The sequence below is a fragment of the Takifugu flavidus genome, chromosome 2 (genome assembly GCF_003711565.1).
Source record: "Takifugu flavidus isolate HTHZ2018 chromosome 2, ASM371156v2, whole genome shotgun sequence".
In the NCBI taxonomy this organism is placed as follows: Eukaryota; Metazoa; Chordata; class Actinopteri; order Tetraodontiformes; family Tetraodontidae; genus Takifugu; species Takifugu flavidus.
The window spans coordinates 5,342,269-5,363,622 of NC_079521.1; the positions used below are offsets into that span (position 1 = coordinate 5,342,269).

The 21,354-nt window shown below is 44.1% G+C and overlaps 2 protein-coding genes and 1 long non-coding RNA gene across 6 annotated transcripts; 2 read left to right on the forward strand and 1 right to left on the reverse strand.

Moving 5' to 3' along the window:
- Nucleotides 1-5,691: 5,691 nt before the first annotated feature.
- LOC130521583 (uncharacterized) lies at nucleotides 5,692-6,361 on the forward strand. Its single transcript, XR_008949378.1, has 2 exons — nucleotides 5,692-5,809; nucleotides 6,083-6,361. It is a non-coding gene; the product is annotated as an uncharacterized LOC130521583 (long non-coding RNA).
- Nucleotides 6,362-9,423: 3,062 nt separating this feature from the next.
- LOC130521568 (tetraspanin-3-like) lies at nucleotides 9,424-13,250 on the forward strand. Of its 2 annotated transcripts, XM_057025221.1 has the most exons (7): nucleotides 9,428-9,677; nucleotides 10,334-10,525; nucleotides 10,621-10,695; nucleotides 11,313-11,414; nucleotides 11,648-11,800; nucleotides 11,912-11,995; nucleotides 12,278-13,250. In XM_057025221.1, the coding sequence occupies exons 1-7, from the start codon at nucleotides 9,594-9,596 to the stop codon at nucleotides 12,368-12,370; spliced, it is 783 nt and encodes a 260-aa protein (XP_056881201.1). In that variant the 5' UTR covers nucleotides 9,428-9,593; the 3' UTR covers nucleotides 12,371-13,250. The 2 variants fall into 2 exon arrangements, with proteins under 2 accessions (XP_056881203.1, XP_056881201.1); XM_057025223.1 differs by lacking the exon at nucleotides 10,621-10,695 and having other exon boundaries at nucleotides 9,424-9,677.
- A 328-nt stretch (nucleotides 13,251-13,578) lies between these two features.
- On the reverse strand, nucleotides 13,579-20,174 carry LOC130521556 (proline-serine-threonine phosphatase-interacting protein 1-like). Of its 3 annotated transcripts, none has more exons than XM_057025193.1 (15): nucleotides 20,000-20,174; nucleotides 19,635-19,735; nucleotides 19,250-19,324; nucleotides 18,930-18,964; nucleotides 18,733-18,839; nucleotides 17,856-17,918; nucleotides 17,696-17,788; nucleotides 17,521-17,566; nucleotides 17,215-17,294; nucleotides 16,892-16,990; nucleotides 14,952-15,048; nucleotides 14,697-14,787; nucleotides 14,506-14,588; nucleotides 13,950-14,056; nucleotides 13,579-13,864 (listed from the first exon to the last, which is right to left on the reverse strand). In XM_057025193.1, the coding sequence occupies exons 1-15, from the start codon at nucleotides 20,030-20,032 to the stop codon at nucleotides 13,745-13,747; spliced, it is 1,230 nt and encodes a 409-aa protein (XP_056881173.1). In that variant the 5' UTR covers nucleotides 20,033-20,174; the 3' UTR covers nucleotides 13,579-13,744. The 3 variants fall into 3 exon arrangements, with proteins under 3 accessions (XP_056881173.1, XP_056881172.1, XP_056881171.1); XM_057025192.1 differs by having other exon boundaries at nucleotides 13,579-13,838; nucleotides 20,000-20,173; XM_057025191.1 differs by having other exon boundaries at nucleotides 13,579-14,056.
- Between the last annotated feature and the right edge of the window lie 1,180 nt (nucleotides 20,175-21,354).

A 21,354-nucleotide genomic window follows, 5' to 3' on the forward strand; every position in this document is an offset into this window, starting at 1 on the left:
TTCTGACTTTGGGTGATAAATTAAATTGACGTTTTCACTCTCGTTTCAGCAGTTTGAAACAAAAACACTAACTATTGTGTCTTTCCTTTTCCCACCGGCCATTTTTCTCGCAATAACCTTATTTAAGTTCAAACATAGGCAACTTATATAAATCCCATTTTCCAGCTATGTGGACATGAAATCGATTTTATGGTTCAGACTTCTGCCTTCATGGTCTTTGAGGACGGTGACGTGAGCAGGTATGTTCTTCACCTTGGGCTGGTGTTTTTGAAGACTATTTGAATAATCCTCCCACAACACCTTTCCTGATGTCTGACAGCAGTGGGAGGGTGCAGCAAGGGCTGAGAGGAAGGTGGTTGCATGTTTGAATAGCTTCACACAGGAGCTCATGTGAGCTAAAATCAGTAAACCCAGACTGAGTTTGATGCTTAACTCATACCGGGATATAAACACTTTACACCATCCTTCAATCTTCACAGAAACACAAAATCAATTTAACAGGAAGAAACCTTGAGCAGGACCAAGCTCAGATGGGAGAATGCTGAAGATGCTGAGCAAGAACTGAATGGGTCAGAGGGGTATCACATCTGTCCAAAACTCTGCGGCGGTCCATATGTGTGTGTGTGTGTGTGTGAGTGTGTGAGTGAGTGAGTGAGTGTGAGTGAGTGAGTGAGTGAGAGAGAGAGAGAGATTTGATTTGGTTTTGATTTTTCAAAACTCAATTTAATTTGACATTACAAAAACCAAGAACATGATCTGAGTAACAAGGAAAAAAAAGAAAACGACACTCAGTTGAGGAGGCCTCCAAAGACCAGTTCCTCCCCCACCACCAGACATAGTGCTCTTAAACTCTTCAATATTGTTCGTTGCTCGGTAAAAATTAAAGTCCATTTTTATCCGAGCTTTGACCATCCGAGCGAAGATGGTCTGAAGGTTACAGTCCAAGGACCCGCCTATCTTGTTCCTCCTGCTCATGTAGATGGCTAGTTTCGCCTGACCTATGAAGAAATTCAGCAACTGGCACTTAGCTTTCCTTCTCTTGTGGTATCTGAAACCCAGGTTTGTGAGAAAGTTTCACCAAGCAGGGAGAAAATCTGATTTAGCAGCAGGAACAGCACAGAGAGGCGATCACACTCGGAGAAACAGTGGAACACGGTCTCCCTCTGGTCACAGAAGGGACACTCGGCACTGATGTTTGGGTTGATGTGCGATAAGAACCCGTTGACTGCGATGGCCTCGTGAAGGATTCTCCATTGTAGATCCCCGCCCCTCCACGTTAGAGGTGGTTTGTACAGGGCCCTCCACTCTGGCCTCTGAGTCTCTGTGAGGGCCAGTTGCGTCCTCCATTTGGTATCGACGCGACCTGCCAAGCTGCGTTGGTTTAGGACCTTGACCAGTGTGCTGTACATAAGCTTCCCCGCCGAGGAGCTTAAATCGACGGGCTGTACATTTCTCAAGAGTGGTTGCAAGCCAGGAACATCCCCCAGCACAGGCGTTAGCCTCATTTCTGGAAAGGGGTCATTATGATTGGTTGGTTTCCGTCCTTTACAGAACTCGCTCACCAGCTCCAGCTCACTGGCCGCCAGTTGGTGTCTCCATCCTCCCAGCATCTGGTTCAGGACCCTCACTGACCTCACGCCTGTGTGTCGAGCCAGTGCTGTTGCATTGTCCAACCGGGGGCCACACACATTCACCAACTGCCTCAGTGTGAATACCTCACGCATTTTCTGGGCCAGTTGCAGTCCTGCCTCACACCTGAAACGGGCCCCATAGACCACCGGCTCCTCCAGAAGCCAAACAGTGGAGTTGCAGGCGGACCGCCTCCCCTGTGTAAACAACTTCCATACCTTATAAAGTCCGTTGTAAAACCCTGGGAGTTCATCCAGTCTGACCCCTGTTAGGTCCATTAGAAATAGGGTTGCTGCCAACCCCATTCCACCACATCGCCTCAGCACGGCTTGAGCCACAGGTCTCCAGACCAGATCTGATGGACCACACAGCAGCCTTTGGACAAACTGGAGCCTAAAAGTCGCTCCTCTGCTCTCCAGGTGGACCAAGCCAAGTCCTCCCTCCTCCCTCGGCAGAAAAAGGACACTCTGTGGTATCCAGTGCAGACGGTCCCAGAAGAAATCCACCATAACCGCCTGTATCCTGGACAGGAGGTTTGGGGGGGGGGGGTCCACACATGCCAGGCGGTGCCACAGCATGGATGACACTAGATTATTAATGACTAGGACTCAGCCTTTGAAAGACATCCTTGGAAGAAGCCATCTCCATCTCTTCAGCCTCCCCTCAACTTTTTCTAAAACCCCCTCCCAATTCTTTGTCATAAAGGCTTCATCACCAAGGTGGATGCCCAAGTACCTCAACCCCCCTGCCCTCCAAGAGAGGCCCCCCGGTAATGTTAGCTGCTTACACCGTTCTCCCACCGCTAGGGCTTCACTTTTGGCCCAATTAACCTTCGCCGATGACAGTTTGTTAAAACTATTAACAGTTTCACAAAGGTTAGTAATGTCGTTCTGACCGTTGATGAAAACAATGATGTCATTGGCGTAGGCAGACACAACATAACGCCTCAGACAACCTGGAATGGTGAAACCCGATAGCTCTGCTCTCAGCCTCCGGAGGAGGGGCTCAATAGACAGGGCATAGAGCATCCCTGACATTGAGCAGCCCTGCCTGATCCCCCTCCGGACAGCAAAAGGAGCACTCAGGCCACAGTTGATCTTCAGCACACTCTCAATGCCACAGTACAAAGCCTGGATCCTGGTTGTGAAACTTGGGCTAAATCCAAAGGCCTGCAGCGTCCGCCACAGGGACTGGTGTTCAACCCTGTCAAAAGCCTTTTCTTGGTCCAGAGAAATCAGACCAAGCCCACGATCCAATGAACCAGAGAGGTCCAAAATGTCTTGAATTAAAGCTATGTTATCAGAGATCAACCTGCTGGGCACACAGTACGTCTGATCCTCATGAATCACCCTCTCCATCACCTTTCTCAGCCGAGTTGCCAACACCTTGGACAGCAGCTTGTAGTCGGTGCATAGCAAGGACACTGGGCGCCAGTTCTTTACGTCCTGTAGGTCCCCTTTTTTTGGGAGGAGGGTGAGGACAGCTCTCCTGCAGCTCAGTGGCAGCCGACCTTGGCTCAGACTGTCCCTGAGGACGCACAGCAAGTCCTCGCTGAGAACAGGCCAGAAGGCCTTGTAAAACTCCGCTGGAAGCCCATCAATGCCTGGGACTTTCACACCAGCCAGGCCATGCAACGCCGTTGTCAGTTCCTCCGCGGACAGAGGAGCATCCAGCTCCCTGTTACTGTCCTCACCTACCTGGGGTAGACCATTCAGGAAGAAACGCTCCACCCCAGACCCTCCCCGGCATTCCGTCCTGTAAAGATCCCGGTAATATGTCACTGCCCGCTGGCGAATCTCGATAGAGTCCTCGAGCACCTGTCCATTGTTGGCCCTCAGGGAGTGTATCATCCTCCTTTGGCCATTCTTCCGTTCCAGGCCAAAGAAAAAGTGAGAGGGGCATCCTCGAGGGGGTCCATCTGGCGATGTGCTGGAATCTTGAGCGAACCAGAGCGCCCTGAGCAGCCACACCCAGCAGGTCAGCTAAAGCTGATGATTTAGACTTGAGAAGCTGAATATGCTCTCTTTTTCCTGTGGATTCTGCCAAAAGTTGGAGCTCCACTGCTTCTCTCTCCAGGTCTCTCATGGACCTGGCCACGTCCCTGCTGGCATTGAGGGTGTACTGCAGACAAAACTGTTTGATATGGACCTTCCCAACATCCCACCACTGCTGGATGGAGCTGTAGCTGTGTTTTGTCATTTGAAAATTGCTCCACAGGGTTTTGAAGGCTTCCTTAAAAATGTTATCCTGCAACAGGTGGGTGTTAAAGTGCCAATATGCACTTGCACACTTTGCATTCCGTATATGAACAACACAACTTAAGAGAGAGTGATCAGAGAGACCAACCGGGCTGATAAAACACCCTTGTAACTATATTTATATGGTGCCTAAAGAAATAGAAATGATCCAACCTGGCCAGAGAGAGCTGGTTCCCCCTGGAGTGGGTCCAGGTGATTTGACTCTGACCCGGATGGAAATACCGCCACACATCACACAACTCACGAGCCTGCACCAGCTTTGTGAGGGTGCTTTTGGATGGCAGATGAGGTTCCGGGTGGTTCCTGTCCAGCAGGGGGTTCTCCGTGCAATTAAAATCTCCGCCCAGGAACAGAAACTCATTGGGCCAGATTCACCAATATGTTCTTGAGAATCTTCTTAGATTCTTTCTTAAGTTGTTTTTAAGAAGTTTCTTAAGAAAACCCTACGTCGGATTCATCAACGCGTTCGTAAGCCCCAGAATTGTTCGCAGCTGTGTTCTTAGATTGATGAATGCCATCTGTTCATAAGTTGAAAGCGCGTGCCAGGTGAGTCTAATTAACATACGATTAGCATAAGTCACCGCCCACTAATGCCCATAAAAGGAACTGCAGCAGGACCCTGTAGACAGAGCAAAAAGCAGCCAAATGCCCAAAGCTTACCTCTCCACGCCTGATTTCTGACGCCTTGTTGAACAATCAAGAAAGGATGGCTAACACGCTTGATAAAATTGCCTCAACCCTGATGACTATAGCCAACACGCTTAAAGAAATCAACGAGAATGTAAAAAAAATAAGAATGTAAAAAGAATAAAAACGTGTAAAAGCTGTGCTGGGATTGTGACAATGATGCATTTTATTCACAAACGGGCAATTAATCGCGCTCGAACGTGAACCGCGTGCCTGCAGTCTGGCCCCATCATTGCGTCAGGACGCACATCCTCAAGGGGTTGTGGCTCTGTGTCCAAACACATCCAGCGCCCCTTTAACATGCCGATGGTGCGTTCAATGGTGGAGCGACTGCGCGCATGCATCTGATTGAATAAAATTGTGGAGTCTGAGGGTTAGGTGGTCAGTGGTGTCAACAACCAGGGCATATCCTCGATCCCCTAATAAAATAAATCAAGATAAAATCAAATAAAAAGACAGTTTTGGCATGGTTTCCAATTTGGTTGATTAAAGTTAAGTCATTGGCACATTTACGTAATTTTAAAATTCTCCGTGAATCACCAAAAATAGGAAATAAATAAATATGACATAATTATCATTGTAATATTTAATTTTATTGAACTCCACAAGAGAAGAAAACACAACCATGCCAACATGTCGCCACTGAAATGTGCGTAAGAGTACTCCTGAGTGTTCGTAGGATTTGTTCTTACCTACGCATAAATCCAGGATAAGAAGAAATTGGTGAATGCCACAATCTTCGTAAAATGTTCGTAAGTGGGATTTAAGAACAAATTTGTTCGTAAGAACGTTTCGTGAATCTGGCCCATTGTTGTTACAACCTGCGACCTTCTCTATCTCATTTAACAAAAGCAGCCTTTCCAACCCAGCAGTGGGAGCATACACATTCACAAAAACAAGCTTAACATTTTCAAAGACAGCGGTTATTTTTAACAATCTACCTGGTGCAGGTTCCTCTACAGCCGAGGAGAGAGGTACAAAGTCTCTGGAGAAAAGGATCCCCACCCCACCCCCCCCCCCCCCCCCCCCCCACCCCCCCCCCCCCCCCCCCCCCACTGTTGCTGCTCCTATGGCTAAGAAAAAGCTGCCCTGCCCACTCCCTTCTCCAGTCAGGCTCATTGGGCCAGATTCACGAAACGTTCTTACGAACAAATTTGTTCTTAAATCCCATTTACGAACATTTTACGAAGATTGTGGCATTCACCAATTTCTTCTTATCCTGGATTTATGCGTAGGTAAGAACAAATCCTACGAACACTCAGGAGTACTCTTACGCACATTTCAGTGGCGACATGTTGGCATGGTTGTGTTTTCTTCTCTTGTGGAGTTCAATAAAATTCAATATTACAATGATAATTATGTCATATTTATTTATTTCCTATTTTTGGTGATTCACGGAGAATTTTAAAATTACGTAAATGTGCCAATGACTTAACTTTAATCAACCAAATTGGAAACCATGCCAAAACTGCCTTTTTATTTGATTTTATCTTGATTTATTTTATTAGGGGATCGAGGATATGCCCTGGCTCCCTGGTTGTTGACACCACTGACCAACCCTCAGACTCCACAGGAAATTTTATTCAATCAGATGCATGCGCGCAGTCGCTCCACCATTGAACGCACCATCGGCATTTTAAAGGGGCGCTGGATGTGTTTGGACACAGAGCCACAACCCCTTGAGGATGTGCGTCCTGACGCAATGATGGGGCCAGACTGCAGGCACGCGGTTCACGTTTGAGCGCGATTAATTGCCCGTTTGTGAATAAAATGCATTATTGTTACAATTTTAGTCTAACAGTCTTGATTCACTTCAAAAAGAAAAAATAAGAGAGACCGGTTTCAGAGCACAGCTTTTACACGTTTTTATTCTTTTTACATTCTTATTTTTTTTACATTCTCGTTGATTTCTTTAAGCGTGTTGGCTATAGTCATCAGGGTTGAGGCAATTTTATCAAGCATGTTAGCCATCCTTTCTTGATTGTTCAACACGGCGTCAGAAATCAGGCGTGGAGAGGCAAGCTTTGGGCATTTCGCTTTGGGCATTTTGCTGCTTTTTGCTCTGTCTACAGGATCCTGCTGCAGTTCCTTTTATGGGCATTGGTGGGCGGTGACTTATGCTAATCATATGTTAATTAGACTCACCTGGCACGCGCTTTCAACTTATGAACAGATGGCATTCATCAATCTAAGAACACAGCTGCGAACAATTCTGGGGTTTACGAACGCGTTGGTGAATCCGACGTAGGGTTTTCTTAAGGAACTTCTTAAGAACAACTTAAGAAAGAATCTAAGAAGATTCTTAAGAACATATTGGTGAATCTGGCCCATTGTCCGGGGTGCTGTGGGTCTCCTGAAGAAAGGTCACGCTCAGCTCTTTTTGTGTCCTCCCGAGCACCATTAATGTTCAGAGTTCCTACCCTGATATCTGCCATGATGAGGCTGCATGTCAACACAGAGGGAACGTGTGAGGCCTAGTCGGCGCCCTCAAGACGAGACCGAACCTTCTGCAGCAGTTTTTTGAGGCGGTATATCTCCTGGTCAGTAAAAGAGGGCTCGCCGAGGCTCCCAGCCCTCATGAGGTGCCTGACGGACTCCTGAAATAGCTGGAGGTCCGGGAAGTAGTCCCCCGCCTGTACAGACCTCATCCCCTTTGTGTTCTTGAGGAAAGGCCTAATCTTTGAGAGAGAATAATGATGATGTGTCTCCACCTGAAAGTCATCACTATCATTAAAGGTCTCCTGCATGTCCTGTGAAACGTTGCTTTCCTGTGTATCTAACAAAGCGTTTTGTGCACTTTGTGTGTCCATTGGGGTGCTTTGTGCGTTCTGTGAGTTGTGTGTGTGAGGTGAGTCAATTATAACCTGTGTGTGCTGTGGTGGGGAGGTTGCGTGTTGCGACCTTACCACGACCTGCCCGTTGTACAGGCCAGGTGCGTCCACCGCCGGCCCAAAAGCAGGAGACACCTGTTCTTCGGTGGACAGTTTCTTTATCCTATCATTTTTTTGCCTTTGTATCTGTGTTCTTTCTTTTGATCGACACATTGAGGCCGTTCTCCTCCACGACAGCATCCTCCATCTCTAGGACAGTCTCAGCCACTCTTATGGGCGTCTGCTCCACCCGCTCCCTGGTGGTACACTCACTCCCCAGCTCCAGGTGGTCTCCCTGCAGCCCTGCTGGCTCTTCCGCCTCCACGGTCGTGCCTGCCATTGTGCCCTGTGTGTGTCCCAGTGACCCTGTGTTTGTTTTGCCCGTAGGCGTGATATTACCTGTATCACCCTGCGCGGGCTCGCTGTGCCCGTCGTGCGCGCGCGGCGCTGCACTGACGGGCACGACCGGATCAGGTGGCCCTCCTCCCCACAACACAGACATTTTTGAGAGTCGGTGGTGACAAACACAGTATAATCGAAATCATCCACCCTGAAACGAAGACTCAGCCGGAGCTCCTCCACATTATTGTTCAGGACCATGGATACTTGCCGTCTAAATGACACGACATGCCTCAGCAGTGGGGACTAGGTCCCGAGAGGAATTAGCCTCATCGGGGACACTATGCGCCCGTGCCTGCTGAGCTCCCGCAACATGTCATTCTTAAAAAACGGAGGGACGTTGGACACCACCACCTTCTTACGTTCGACAGGGGAAGCACCGGCGTCAGTTCACCATTACCACCCCCGTCGCCACCAGCTGATCGGCTTTGTCCGTGTTGTCCACAAACACCACCACCATTTTACTCATTCTGGACGCGGACTTCACACTTCCGTGCCCCACACTGTCCCCCACAGCCAGCGCGCACTCCTACACGGACACACCGGTCGGTGGAGAGAGTTTGACGCCGTGTCTGCGGGTGAGTTTTTCAAAAGCGGAGGCTCCCGGCGCCGCTGCCATGACGGGCATGGCGACCGTGGTCACCAAACAACCTCACCAAAGACAGTGAATCAGCGCTCGAAACTGCAGAAAAGTGCTCCCCAAAGTGAATAAACACCACCCGGTGTGACAATAAAGATTGGAATATAGAGAATATAGAGAGACTCTTCATGTCAATTATCTCCTGGATTCATGGTGCAGGTCCCAACATGTTGGTGTGTGTGAGCTGCTGCTGAGATGTTTCCCACAGGCAGCAGATGTAAGGAAGGAAATCAGCCGAAGTTTCAATTGTCCAAACATGGCTGCAGTTTTCAGCTCACTCATGAGCTTCAGCACAACATGCGTCGTTACTGGAGCAGCCGGGCATCCAAGCACAGGTAGCCTTGAGCACACTTTCATAAATCCGAGCACATATTGAACCAGAGGTAAAGATTTCTGTGCATATGTCATGACATACATAATGACTCGCTTTGTACCTTGATGCATAATTCAGTGTGGATGTATATTGTTGTGTTTATAAGTGGTTACCACGGTGACAGAGACAAATGTAGCAAACTCAATAAAGCCCAGGCTGTAATGCAGTCATTTAACATGGAGAAATCAATACTGCATGCGTCCCTTCATATGTGGGGGCTACATGTATATTATGTTCTGATCCAAACTTGTAATTAACAAGTTGCACTGCTGTGTTGCACTGCCCCCATCCGGCTTGAAACGTAATTTCTCATATAATATGAGTGTATAGACTTTTAGGTTTGTGGATTGAAATGAAAACATCTGTTTACTTTCTGGCTCTGTTAAGAAGCTGCTACTACTGTGACTGATTTAGAAAACATCATAAAACGTCTAGAAAAATCTATGTAAATCAATTAAACGTTGGACTCTGAATGAAAAATTATTTTCATAATAAAAGAAAACTGTGGACCGTATCGTGTGTATTATGTAACACTCTAGAACACAACAAAGATCTGCGGAACCGTTTCAGGCCTCAATCGGCCGCTTTGTTTTGGAAGACTTCGGGATCTGCCCACGTGACTGGCTTGCAAACATTCGATTGCTCGAACGTGCAGGGATCCGCACAGCTGGGCCGCCGAAGCCATTTTATTATCACAAGGGTCTCGCAGGTGCAATTGTGGGTTTATAGTGTTAGTTATGTCTAAGGCTCGCAGTACCATGGGGCAGTGTGGAATTACATCCTCCAAAACCGTTCTGGTTTTTCTCAATCTCATATTTTGGGTAAGTAGTCGACAGATGTGAATACAATGTGCAGCATCCCGGTGACGCCAAGAAAGAGCATTAGCGTTAGCAAGCTAGCAAACTCCGCAAAAAATGCGCAGTTTACCGATCAGCGATTTAGAGGCGCTTCTAGGGTTGACTTTGTTTAAAACATGGGGCCACTTCCTAATGGGGGCTCTGGAAAGGAAAACAATCTGACCGAATAGTGCCACTCACAACTTGTACCTATGACGTCATGTTGCTGCTGCAGCAGGTAGTGAAGCTGCTGCGGTTTTAGCTGCATCATTTAAGAATGCAAAATATGGTCAGTATGAAGTGGCCAAACGTAAAAGAAAGCGTGCATGCTTTTGTACGATGGGATGTGAATGAAGGAAAGACGAAAAGTTTTATATCGATTTAAGTCTTTCAATGAAAGTACAGCAAAATAATTAGTAAAAAATAAAGTGGTTTAAAAAAATCCTAACTAGTTTAGTTTATCAGTAGGAAACCGAGTTTTTAGCTAGGGCAAATAACAGTAAAGGGGGTAAATTAATCCTTCCATTTTCTACCACTTTTCCCTTGCAGGGTCCCAAGGTGGCCTGAAAATATGTCCTCTATATGAATGTATAACTGACTTTTGAAGAGCTCTCTGACTTACGTGGCTGTTGTGTCTGCAGGCGGCAGCTGGAATCTTATGCTATATTGGAGCCTATGTGTTCATCACATATGACGACTACGATCACTTCTTTGAAGATGTGTACACTCTGATCCCTGCTGTCATTATAATAGCAGTTGGGACGCTTCTCTTCATCATCGGTCTGATTGGATGCTGCGCCACAATCCGTGAAAGCTCCTGTGGTCTGGCAACAGTGAGTGGGCATCACTAGCACATCATCAACACAATGCAGTGGTAGGAAAGGTCAACTTTAGTCTCAGTGCTGAACAGCTTTGTTATTTTGTCCAGTTTGCAGCCATTCTCCTGCTGGTATTTTTAACAGAATGTGTGGTGGTGGTGCTCGGTTACACATATAGGGCAAAGGTAAGCACATGAATTTTTGTCAGATATTGTTAAATACCTTATATCTCCAAGAGTAGCAGTTGAGCATCAACAATAAAGGTTTACAGTGTAATTTCAGGGTGTGTATTTTGAATACCTTTGATTTTGCCTTTATAAACTCTGCAATGGAAGTCATTAAAACAACTCCCAAGCTATGAAGGGATTTCAAAGAATTTTTTAGAAAAATTAATAACAGGCCAAGGAAGACATTCAATTTCGGGCATGTTTGAGATTGTGGAGGGACTTTCACCTTTCAAAGATCAAAGGTAAGCTGCTTTGCTTAGAAAGCAACTTACTATGTTATGTAACCTTGAATCACTACTGCACACACACACATGCACACACACCCCTCTCTCTCACTATATTATGGGTGTAAGTCCCAATATGTAGTGAAATGAGCAGCTTGGCAGAGTTTTGTGCTCTCCCATATACAAAATGAGTAAATGGTTACTAGGGTGGCAATATTTCATACATGAACACTTGTTTTCAGCATTTGCATTTAGTGACAGTATGACATTTCACTTAAATGCATGAAAGCAAGTTGTTTTAAGACTTATAGGAAAGTACAGGAAGAATCCCACCTGCTGGTCTTGTTACAGGTTGAAGATGAAGTCAATCACTCCATTCAGAAGGTTTACAGTGAATACAACGGCACCAACAGCGACGCTCCCAGCCGTGCCATTGACTATGTCCAGAGGCAGGTAAGAGGCAAAGAAAGAGATGAAACAAAATAAATGTTCTTTAAATTGACTGAAAGGACACTGTCAGACTATGAAATGTCTTACTGTGAGACTACAGCAAATCAGATTCACAGACCTTTTTTTCCCTTCCTGTTTGACCTGCTTCACGTATCGTCTCTTGATTGTAAAACTGATGTCAAACAATTGTTTTAACAGCCTGACTGCAGATATTCTGTTGCATTTTTCCTTTTCAGCTGCACTGCTGCGGCATTCACAACTACTCTGACTGGAGAAACACACGCTGGTTTGGGGAGTCCAAGAACAACAGTGTCCCAGTCAGCTGCTGTCAGCCCAGCATCGGTAACTGTACTGGTGTTCTCACGCGACCATCTGAGCTCTACCAAGAGGTACAAACAGGTTGACTAAACCACAGAACTTGTCAGAGCACTGCTCTGACATTCATGTGTTTTGTTTTGTCAGTAACGTGTTACTTTTGATTCATATGCTTCCTGGCACAGGGTTGTGAAGCTCTAGTTGTGAAGAAGTTTAAGGAGATCATGATGTATGTCATATGGGCTGCCCTCACCTTTGCATCTGTACAGGTGAGGAGGAGGAGTAGGAGGTTCCATGATTATAAAGCAAAATAGGGAATCACAGTGTCTTCACTTCATATGTCTATAAAAGGAATTAGAAGCTGTGATGAACACTGAATTTCTTTCAAGCAGAACTAGTGTGAAGCACAACGTCTCATGAGATCTCATGATCTCTCATGATCTCAGATGACAAATGATAATTCAGCCTTTTCTATCTCTGTAACTGTTCTTCTTGATGCCTGTATGGAACTGCACCACAGCTCAAATGACAGCAGTTTTCTCCCCAATCAGATGCTGGGCATGCTCTGCGCCTGCGTGGTGCTGTGCAGGAGGACTCACGACCCGGCATACGAGCTGCTGGTCACAACCAATAGCTATGCGTGAAAGAGGCCCAGCCATCCGAAGGCAGCTTCTCTGGACAAGTCCACCGTAGATTTGTGCTGTAGTTGTATCAGCTCGGACACTCTCTGCACACACCTGACAACAACAAGCACTGCTGCTGTGGGTTTGGGTGGAGGGGGCTTTAAGGGGAAATCTGTTATTTATTGTCATGCTTCATAATTAATGTTACTTTCAATGTTCTTTTTTACATGGAAATTTTTGAAGAAGCTAAATTAGTAGATGGCTTATCAGCACTAATCAGGATGATGTTTTTATTATTTTGAGTTTCTGTGCATTTGGACACAAACTCTCTTAATAAGACTCAGAGTTTAGCACAAATGTGACATCATGAAATGTCACACATGAAACCTGTTTGGTTTCATCAACACTCCCAATATCGATCTCACATTTGTGCATTTTTGCACTTTGGCAGGACATTTGGAGATATGTCTCCATGAAAATGCTGCAAAGAATCTGTACAATAATCCTTCAACATAGCTTTGATCAATCTATTATTGTCCTTTATTTTTGTCCCCCAGTAGCTTTGAAACTTTCAAAGCTGTGTTTTGATAATATTGAGTTTGTGAATAATGAACTTCCTTTTTGGTGTGCATGTTAGTGCAGCATTGCCAGTTTGTCACTTTTGACTGAAACTTTAGTGTCTCCAGTCTTAATATTAATTTCAGTGTTAGTTGAGATCCCTGGTAGCTGTAGATCCTGTTAATGGGAATCCTTTGTTGGTCTGCCAGACATATACCTGAATCACTTTTCTATATTTCAGTGAATTTTTTAGATGTTGAGTAATTTAGTGTCAAGACAAGAAATATTGTACATAGCCTTTAGAACTAAGAGGAGACAAATAAAAGTGTCGAATGGGCTTAAATCTTGTGCTTGTACCTGAGTACACATTACAGAGTCGGAGAAATTTTATTGTGACTGGTGTCCTGATGAGATTTAACACAACAGTTATCAGACAGAAGTAGATGATCATTTTTGCACAATAGGCCAAAATACAAATCAACACTGTGTCCAGCTCCCCTTCACCTACAAAAAATCTGTTCAATATATCAAAAAGTATTCTGTGATGTGATGACGATGAGACTTGAGCCATTTGGTGACGAACTATTGACATTTGTCCATGGAAGCAAATTTAAAGCACCTTGTTTAAGTTTAGTTTGCATAGTTTTAACAGTTCTCAAAATGAAATGATATGGGCTGGACTTGCTTTATTAAGTTTTCCTAATGAATTATTTACTCCACAGGTCAATGTGTGAAATATTAAATCTCTGCCATCATTTGTAGAAGCTCAGATTTTAAACACAGGTTTGAGAAACATGGATTACATTTTTCCCAGGTAATTTCCAGGCACCAGTCCTGTCATCCCCTCCTTTTCCACCATCCACCAGCCATCTTCCCCACGCTCCAACACTTGGACATGTTCTCCTCTGCTGACTGACAGCTCATCAAGCTCCTGAGAGAGATGAGAACAGAAGAGATCTGCTTGGATCATTGAAACACAAATGCCATCACTACTGTCAGAATGTACAAATGAATGATGTGGTGAAAAAGGTTTGGTGATTACCTGTGCCATGTATTCAAAAAGAACAATGTAGCCACTTTCATCAGCTGAGACGCTGGTCAGTGATCTTCCAAAGCAGAGTGGTGCATAACCTCCAACTGAGCCCCCAGCTAAAAGGAAAGAGAAATGGGTTATTCGTTGAAAACAATATCTCTAGCAGCTTTTAATACACATAATGCAGTTTCAAAAAGAACAGCGCTACATTTTATTTCAGTGCATGAAGTAGTCCAGTGCAGTCTGTTGTAAATGTCTATTACAAAAGTAACATGACAGTTAAGACAGTGCAACACATTTTGCTTGTGTTCAAGTGGTTTATAAAATGAGAGGAAAGAACTTGAAACACATGAAAACACTTTGTGGCTGTGTAGGTTTTGCCATGTATGCACCTCTGACCCAAGTATCCATAGGGTTATGACCTTCCATAGCAGAAAAATAAAACACTATTATTCTTAAATGTAATATTTATGAAGCAGCAGATGCAGTGGCAACAGCTGCAGCAGCACGATGACTGACGGCGCCTAATTTCATCCAGTACAACACAAGTAAATCTAAAACTTACTGTCTTTACGAGAGGCTGATTCGGAGAGCTGAAGAGTGTCCGTGCTGGCATTCACTGATTTGGGAGCTAGATGATCAGAACTCCTGAGCAATTGATTGGAATTGTTGAACAGTGTTTCTATGTTACACTCCTATTTTCTAATGGGAGGCTGAACTTTAAGAGCAGCCCTGCAAACGTGGACTGTTTCAAACCTTGTGAGGTCATCCCCATCTGCAGAGGCAGTCTGCTGGTTGTCCTTCGTGGACCTCTTGGTCCTGTTGTAGCTCTCAAACAACACAGGGTCTGTGGAGGAACAGGAAGTGGCTTATTGCAGAACTGAGATGAGCTGTTGCTTTTCAAATGCATGCTGACTACAAAAGAAATTCTGAGGGTTAGTGTCTCTATCCACTTCACTCTTTCATTTAAAGTGTTGAGCGACCTCTCTAAAATAAAGTATTCAAGCTCACCTGGAGGTTTTGTTCCTGTGCTCTTCATCCTAATGAAACAGTTGAGGTCTGTGACGATGTCACACTTTTCCAGTTCTTTTCGCACTTCCTCATAAGACTATTTTTTCAAACAAAAGCAATAACTTAATTTAAAAAAAAAGTGGCATAGCCAACTATTACCTACATTTGAAAGAAAGTGTTGACACATGTTTCTGTGGATCTACTGTACATACTAGCTACTACATAATATCTGTAAAGGCTAATGTTAAAATATACATCCTACATAATATCTGTAAAGGCTAATGTTAAAATATACGTCTTCTGTGTTGTAGAGTCAAATGTGCACATTAATTCATTCAGGGATACATGGGGGTCATGGTTGTGGTTCTTTCTGTTTAAAAAGTGATTCAGAGAGAAGCAGCTACTGGCCTCATCTCGGATTGCGCAATCCTTCACATGCGATTGATATATGACTGTTGATTGTCACTAATGTCATGTTTGCACACACTTTAATTACTCCCCGACTTTCTGTAGTCTGGCTAATACATTTACTGCGTGTGCATAACATGTAGTGCTGTTGAGCAGTATATGTAGTGTTATTGAGCAGACATAAATAAAACCGCAGTGAAGAGGAGCATGGCGCACGGCACTATTCTGTCTGACCGTCAGGAGGCGCTGTGAGCCCATAGGTTCTTGTAGCCGATGTTCAACCACCGTAGAAGAAAACCACACGCACGTCAATTACAAGTAAAGGTAAGGTCATAAGATTTGATCGCGTTTCTTTATTTTACTTTTCTCTTTTTTCTTTTATTTCCTCTTCTTTTACCTTTTTAAATGGATGAAGTGGAGAAACTCCAATATTTAAAGTACTGCTGTGGCGGACACATAGGGGTGTATTTCACACCCAGGTGATGCATGGGGTGATGGGCGTGGTTAGCCCTTGATTAGATGCACTGTTCGAAGCGCCATTCTGTATTGTCTGGTGGATGTGGAATAAAGACGTTTAAACCATCTGCTCAGTCTGAGTCTTTCCTCGTCCTGCCACACTGCTGTCAGCCTTAACGCACATTAATGACATTTCGCGTTAGTTGAACGCGTTGGTTTGGATAACCCTGATTTAAATGGAACTAAATATTAATGAATGTAAAAGAAATACTATTTTGGTCTCCTTTTATTTAACAATGTTTTAAAATTGAATAACGCTTTTTATACCGATACCTTTGAAAATCTGAGGTCAAACGTGCTTTTTTCCTCTTTACTTTCTGGAGCTTTAAAGGAGTTGATCTTTTGAAATGAGCAGATGTGAATTCTGTGGAAACTTAACCTCTTTTTTGACTAAATGAACACCGTACTCGTGTGTTTGAATAGAAATCTAAAATAAGATATGGAGCATAACTAGTTGTCAATGTTCAGGCTGTGATTACATGGTGAATGTACTCCTCTGCTGCTTTATTGTACATTTGTGAATCAGAGAAGTGTGAGCTTCATCGCACTGCTTTATTTGTATCTGGATTTTAGATATTGTGTAGACTTTACACACTAAACTGTTAAGTCAGAGGTCTCTGAACCCAGTTGTCGAGGCCCAAGATCCAGTTGGGGTTTTGTTCTACCAGATACCAAATGCTTTTACATGGGCTGTGTTTGGAATCACACTACTCGCACTATAGACGCTATATAGAGAGCTGGGCCAGGTGCACTGCTTATGGCACCCACTCAGATGTTGAAATTCTGTTTTTGAAAACTCAGCTGGGGTGAATTTGACATCTTAGGAGTTGCATAATCAGCTGTTCTCGCAATTATATTAATGTATTACATCTTTTACATTGTTACCTCTCTGACAATCCGTCACTGACATATCTACAATGGTAAAGTGTGTGTGTGTGTGTGTGTGTGTGTGTGAGAGAGAGAGAGATTGTCAGAGTCTGCACAAAGGAAAGAACAGAAAAAGAAATGCAGCTGACCTGGTCATCTTTGACACACTGCACAGAAAGATGGTTGCAGTGGTCCCAGAGAGCACACCGCAGCATGGCAATGCGATCTGCCTCCAGCTGCTGGAAGACCTGACAAACATGACAACTTGTTGGCTCTCTGAAGCCCTGTGCAGTATTCTAAAGGTCAGCAGGGCTCTTTTAGGTGAAAACATGCTATTATGCATCATTCTACTGGCTGGGCTCTTATTTTTAGCAAGTGAAAATATAAAAAAAACTGAAGGGGATGTGGTTAGCAGCTAAGGTGACTGTGTTGTGAATAAATTTAGATGTAGTGCGCACCAATTCTACACTACCTCACATGTGCTTTTGTGGGTTTCCTCCCAATCCTGCCGGATACCTTCTAGGTCACCAATGGTGGCTGAGTGCAGCTTCTCTGTAAAAATAAAGCTCATACAGATCAGATCCCCTCAGACCAACTTGTCCTTATCTTCTTTGCTGGATAGGTCAGTTTAATGGCTGATTATGTCTGTAGGCTCCAAACTCCAAATGCTTGAAATTTTCTAAACAATCTTTTATCTATTTATAAAATTACACATGTGCTGGGTATTATTGCTGGTTGCTCACAAGGTTTTCCCTCCCAAATGAACGATGAGACCAACCTGCTTCATTAGCATACTGTCTGCACTGTTTGGCCCGATGTCGGATCTGTAATACAGATGTATGTTGAGTTCTGACCCTCCACACATGACGGAATCACCCCAGAATGTTCTTGATGACAGCTTCAGCATCTGAAAGGCAACAGTCTGGGGAAGGGGGCCCATGTACTTGCTGCACCTTGTCTGAGTTTTTGGTGGTGAGGTCCGTCTTCTGAGCCGCACGTTCCACCTCACTGACATCTTTACACCTCAGCTGGTAATTCTTCTTCGACTATGACCAAACAGCAGATTTTAGTGAGGATGGACCCCAACAACTGCATGTGCCTGCTGTTTGTTACCTCCATGGCCTTTTTGTGCAAAGACAACTTTTTCCTGTGAATCTTCTCCATGATGCTTTGGAACTGTGAGAAGGAACAAGAAGCAGAAAGAACATGCAGGGACAAAGCTTCCTTCAGCAGTGAGCAGTTCTGACCATGAAATGTGACCTCTTTCTTAGGAATAATTGTCTAATACGCTATGTTGCCAAAAGTATTCGTTCGCCTGCCTTCAGGCACGCATTAACTTGAGTGACATTCTTAATCCATAGGGGTTAATGTGATGTTGATCAAACCCTTTGCAGCTATAACAGCTTCAACTCTCCTGGCAAATCATTCCACAAGGTTTAGGAGTGTTTATGGAAGGTCAGGCACAGATGTTGGATGAGGAGCTCTGGCCCACTTTGTCTGCTCTAATTCATCCTAAAGGTGGAGCTCAGGACTCCACTGCAGGCTAGTTAAGTTCTTCCATGAGTGGAAGAACTTAACTCCCACAAACTCTCTCATCCAGGGCTTCATGGATGCTGCCTGTTGCACTGGTGCGCAGTCATGTTGGAAGAGAAGGGGCCATTCCCAAATTGTTCCTATAAAGTTAGGAGCATTCAGTTGTCCAGAATTCCTTGGTGTGCTGCAGCTCCAAGATTTTCTCAGCAGCTACTACTACAATAATAATAATAATAAAATTATTATAATAATAATAATAATAATAATAATAATAATAATAATAATAATAATAATAATAATGTGAGTGGAACACCTGAACTCAATAATCTGGACGGGTGACTGAATGCTTTTGGCAATATAATGTAGCTGCACCTCCACAACCATCAGGAAGAGCAGGAGCCCGTTTTTCCCACAGCCATCACAGTCATGTCGGTGGTCAAGCCAAATCTAATGCTACCTTCTTCCTCTGCTCTTTCTGACGCTCTCTGAACACCTCGATCTTTTTCACCTCCTCTTTCAGTGTGTCAGATAGCTGGATGTGAAAGTTCCCGATGTTCTCGAGTTCTGCAGCCAAAAGTAGTAAAATGAATCACTCCTGGATTGGACAACAACAGCAACAGCAGCAGTGTCTCATTAGAACTCTGGTTGACTTACGTGCCCTTAATTGCTCAAAAGATGCTCTCAAAGTACTAAAACATGGAGAAGAACAGCAGAATTAAAATACAACCAGTCTGAACTGGGCCTCTTTCTGAAGGTTTCCACACACACGCGGTCACAGTGAAGCTGCTGGTGAGTGAACATCCTGAACTTGTGACTGTGAAGGTTGTCTGATATCAGCAGAGCAGAGCTACAGGTAATGACCTCCTGCTTACCTGGGTCCGTTTCTCCCACTAGAATGTGTCATACATGTATTTGACCTACACCTTCCATATAGGCACATCATGACATTGGCTTTTACCCACTGTTCTCTCTACCTGACTTCTGTCTGTCCTCCTGCTTTGCAGGCAACAGTAAGCAGCTCCTTTCCATATTTTTCCTCTGCCAGAGCCCTGCACAACAACAACAGAGCAGCCAAAGCTTGTTTTAGGGATTGATTTGAAAATGGACCTGTTAAAAATTCCTCTTAACTAACAACCCTTTTCACAAGGCTGACACGGATGGGAACATTTGTTCTGTCATTATCAGGAAGTGGGTAGGTATCTTGTCCAAGTGCTCCATTCTTCTCAGACTTTGATCTCTCCAGATAATTATTCTTTCTAGATCTGTGTTCATCAGATCAAATGAATGTTCTGTAGGAGCCTGTTCAAAATCTACAAAGGACTTATAAAGGTGTCTCATACGCTGGTTTGTTTGTGTTACCTCATCTTTAAAAGCTCTTCCACATCTTTGCACATTTGCCTCCCATCACGTAACCTTTGGATCACAGCTTCGTAGCCAGCATGGCAGGTAAAATCTGACCCCTGTGTTATAACAAAATCAACCATTATTGCAACACAGCCCTACGTCAACCCTGAATGCTCTGTGATAAAAATGCAGAAGTAGAAAAAAAAAGTTGTAAATGTGCTATATTGTTCTAAATCATCTATGTAATATAACACAAATAGTCTCCCATGTCATAACAAGTATCTGTCTTTTTATGTTGTTATTAATTCGCCTTCAGATCCAGGTCTGACGCTCAGCCTCTCATCAGAAACTCTAAGAAGTAAAGTTCCAGATTAACTCACCCAGAAACTGTCTTTAAACAGCAACGCTGTCATCCCACTTCTTCCTTCTTTCAGCTCGACCCAGTTTTCACGATGACTCTCCGCTGCCCAACTCTCATCACACAAAGCAACATAAAGTCTCGAGTGAGCGTGGTTGCTTGGCCTGCTTCAGTGTGGCTCTCACACCCGGATGAGGAAGAGAGCAGGTCTCCTGATGTCACTCAACACATGAGGCCACATGTGAAGCCGGCAGCCTCTTTGTCAGTCCCCCCCAACTGCAGGTCTTTCTGCAAGGCCTTTTTTAGATATAATTTTTATTTAACAAATGCACAGATCTTATTGAATGGATCCTTTTTAATAATGATAATAATGAACAAGATAATATCCTCTAACCTCTAGTGAAGGTTTAGTTTAATTTCTCACCCTACAACTTTGACTCTTTTAGAGTGGTCATCAGTGTTGTGGAGACCTCCCTCACCGGTCTCCTTCCACACTCAGACTCCTCCTCTTAGATTAACATGTGTCTCCTCTTCCTTCCTGAATATTTTTTTCTATTAAAACTATTGAACTATTGACAGCAGATATGGCAGATGAATACTCATACAGCCAGCATATCTTTAGACAATATTTATATAAATTTGGAGTTGTGCATTGTTGGTGTTTTGTTATGAATAATGTTCACCCTCATGTTTGCAGTCTTACTGGTAATCATGTGACAACAGCAAAGCATTGAGTACTACTGGAAGTGAAAGTTTATTTGCTGAGTAAATTTGAACATCCTTACACATTTCTGCCAATCTACAAAAAAATATATCAAATGTTATTTAGATATATGTTCGGTCACAACTTATAAGGTTAAAAGGTTGCATCAAATTTACATAGTTGCATTGGTAAGATGTCCAAGAGACCTAAAATGGGATTAATGTATTATTATTGTTATTTCTTTTTTTGTTATATGTTATAAGTTTAGTTAGTGGGTGTCTGGATCAGACCACATCGGAATAATAGACTTGCAGTCCAAATCTGGTCGGTCCAAATCTATTCAAACCGTTTTCGTTCAAATTTGATTCGTAAATCTCCAGCATGACCACACGGGGGCGAGAGAGATCTCCGCAAAGCTTCGCCCTTTGGAGCAGTCGGTTGTGCGATCAACCTTCATCCTCACCGACTCAGGAGTTCTTAGCTCTGCTCAGGGGGTCGACATCAAATCTAAAATCTCTAATCCAGCAGAGATGAATACAAATCAGTGACTCGAGCATTTCTCAGGGAAGACACGGAGCTCTAACGATGAGCACATGAAAGCTTTTTATTGATTAGTGAAGTGAGGAGAACAGGCTGTTGTGTCTCAGCACTCGAGACGTGTGAAGACGTGTGAA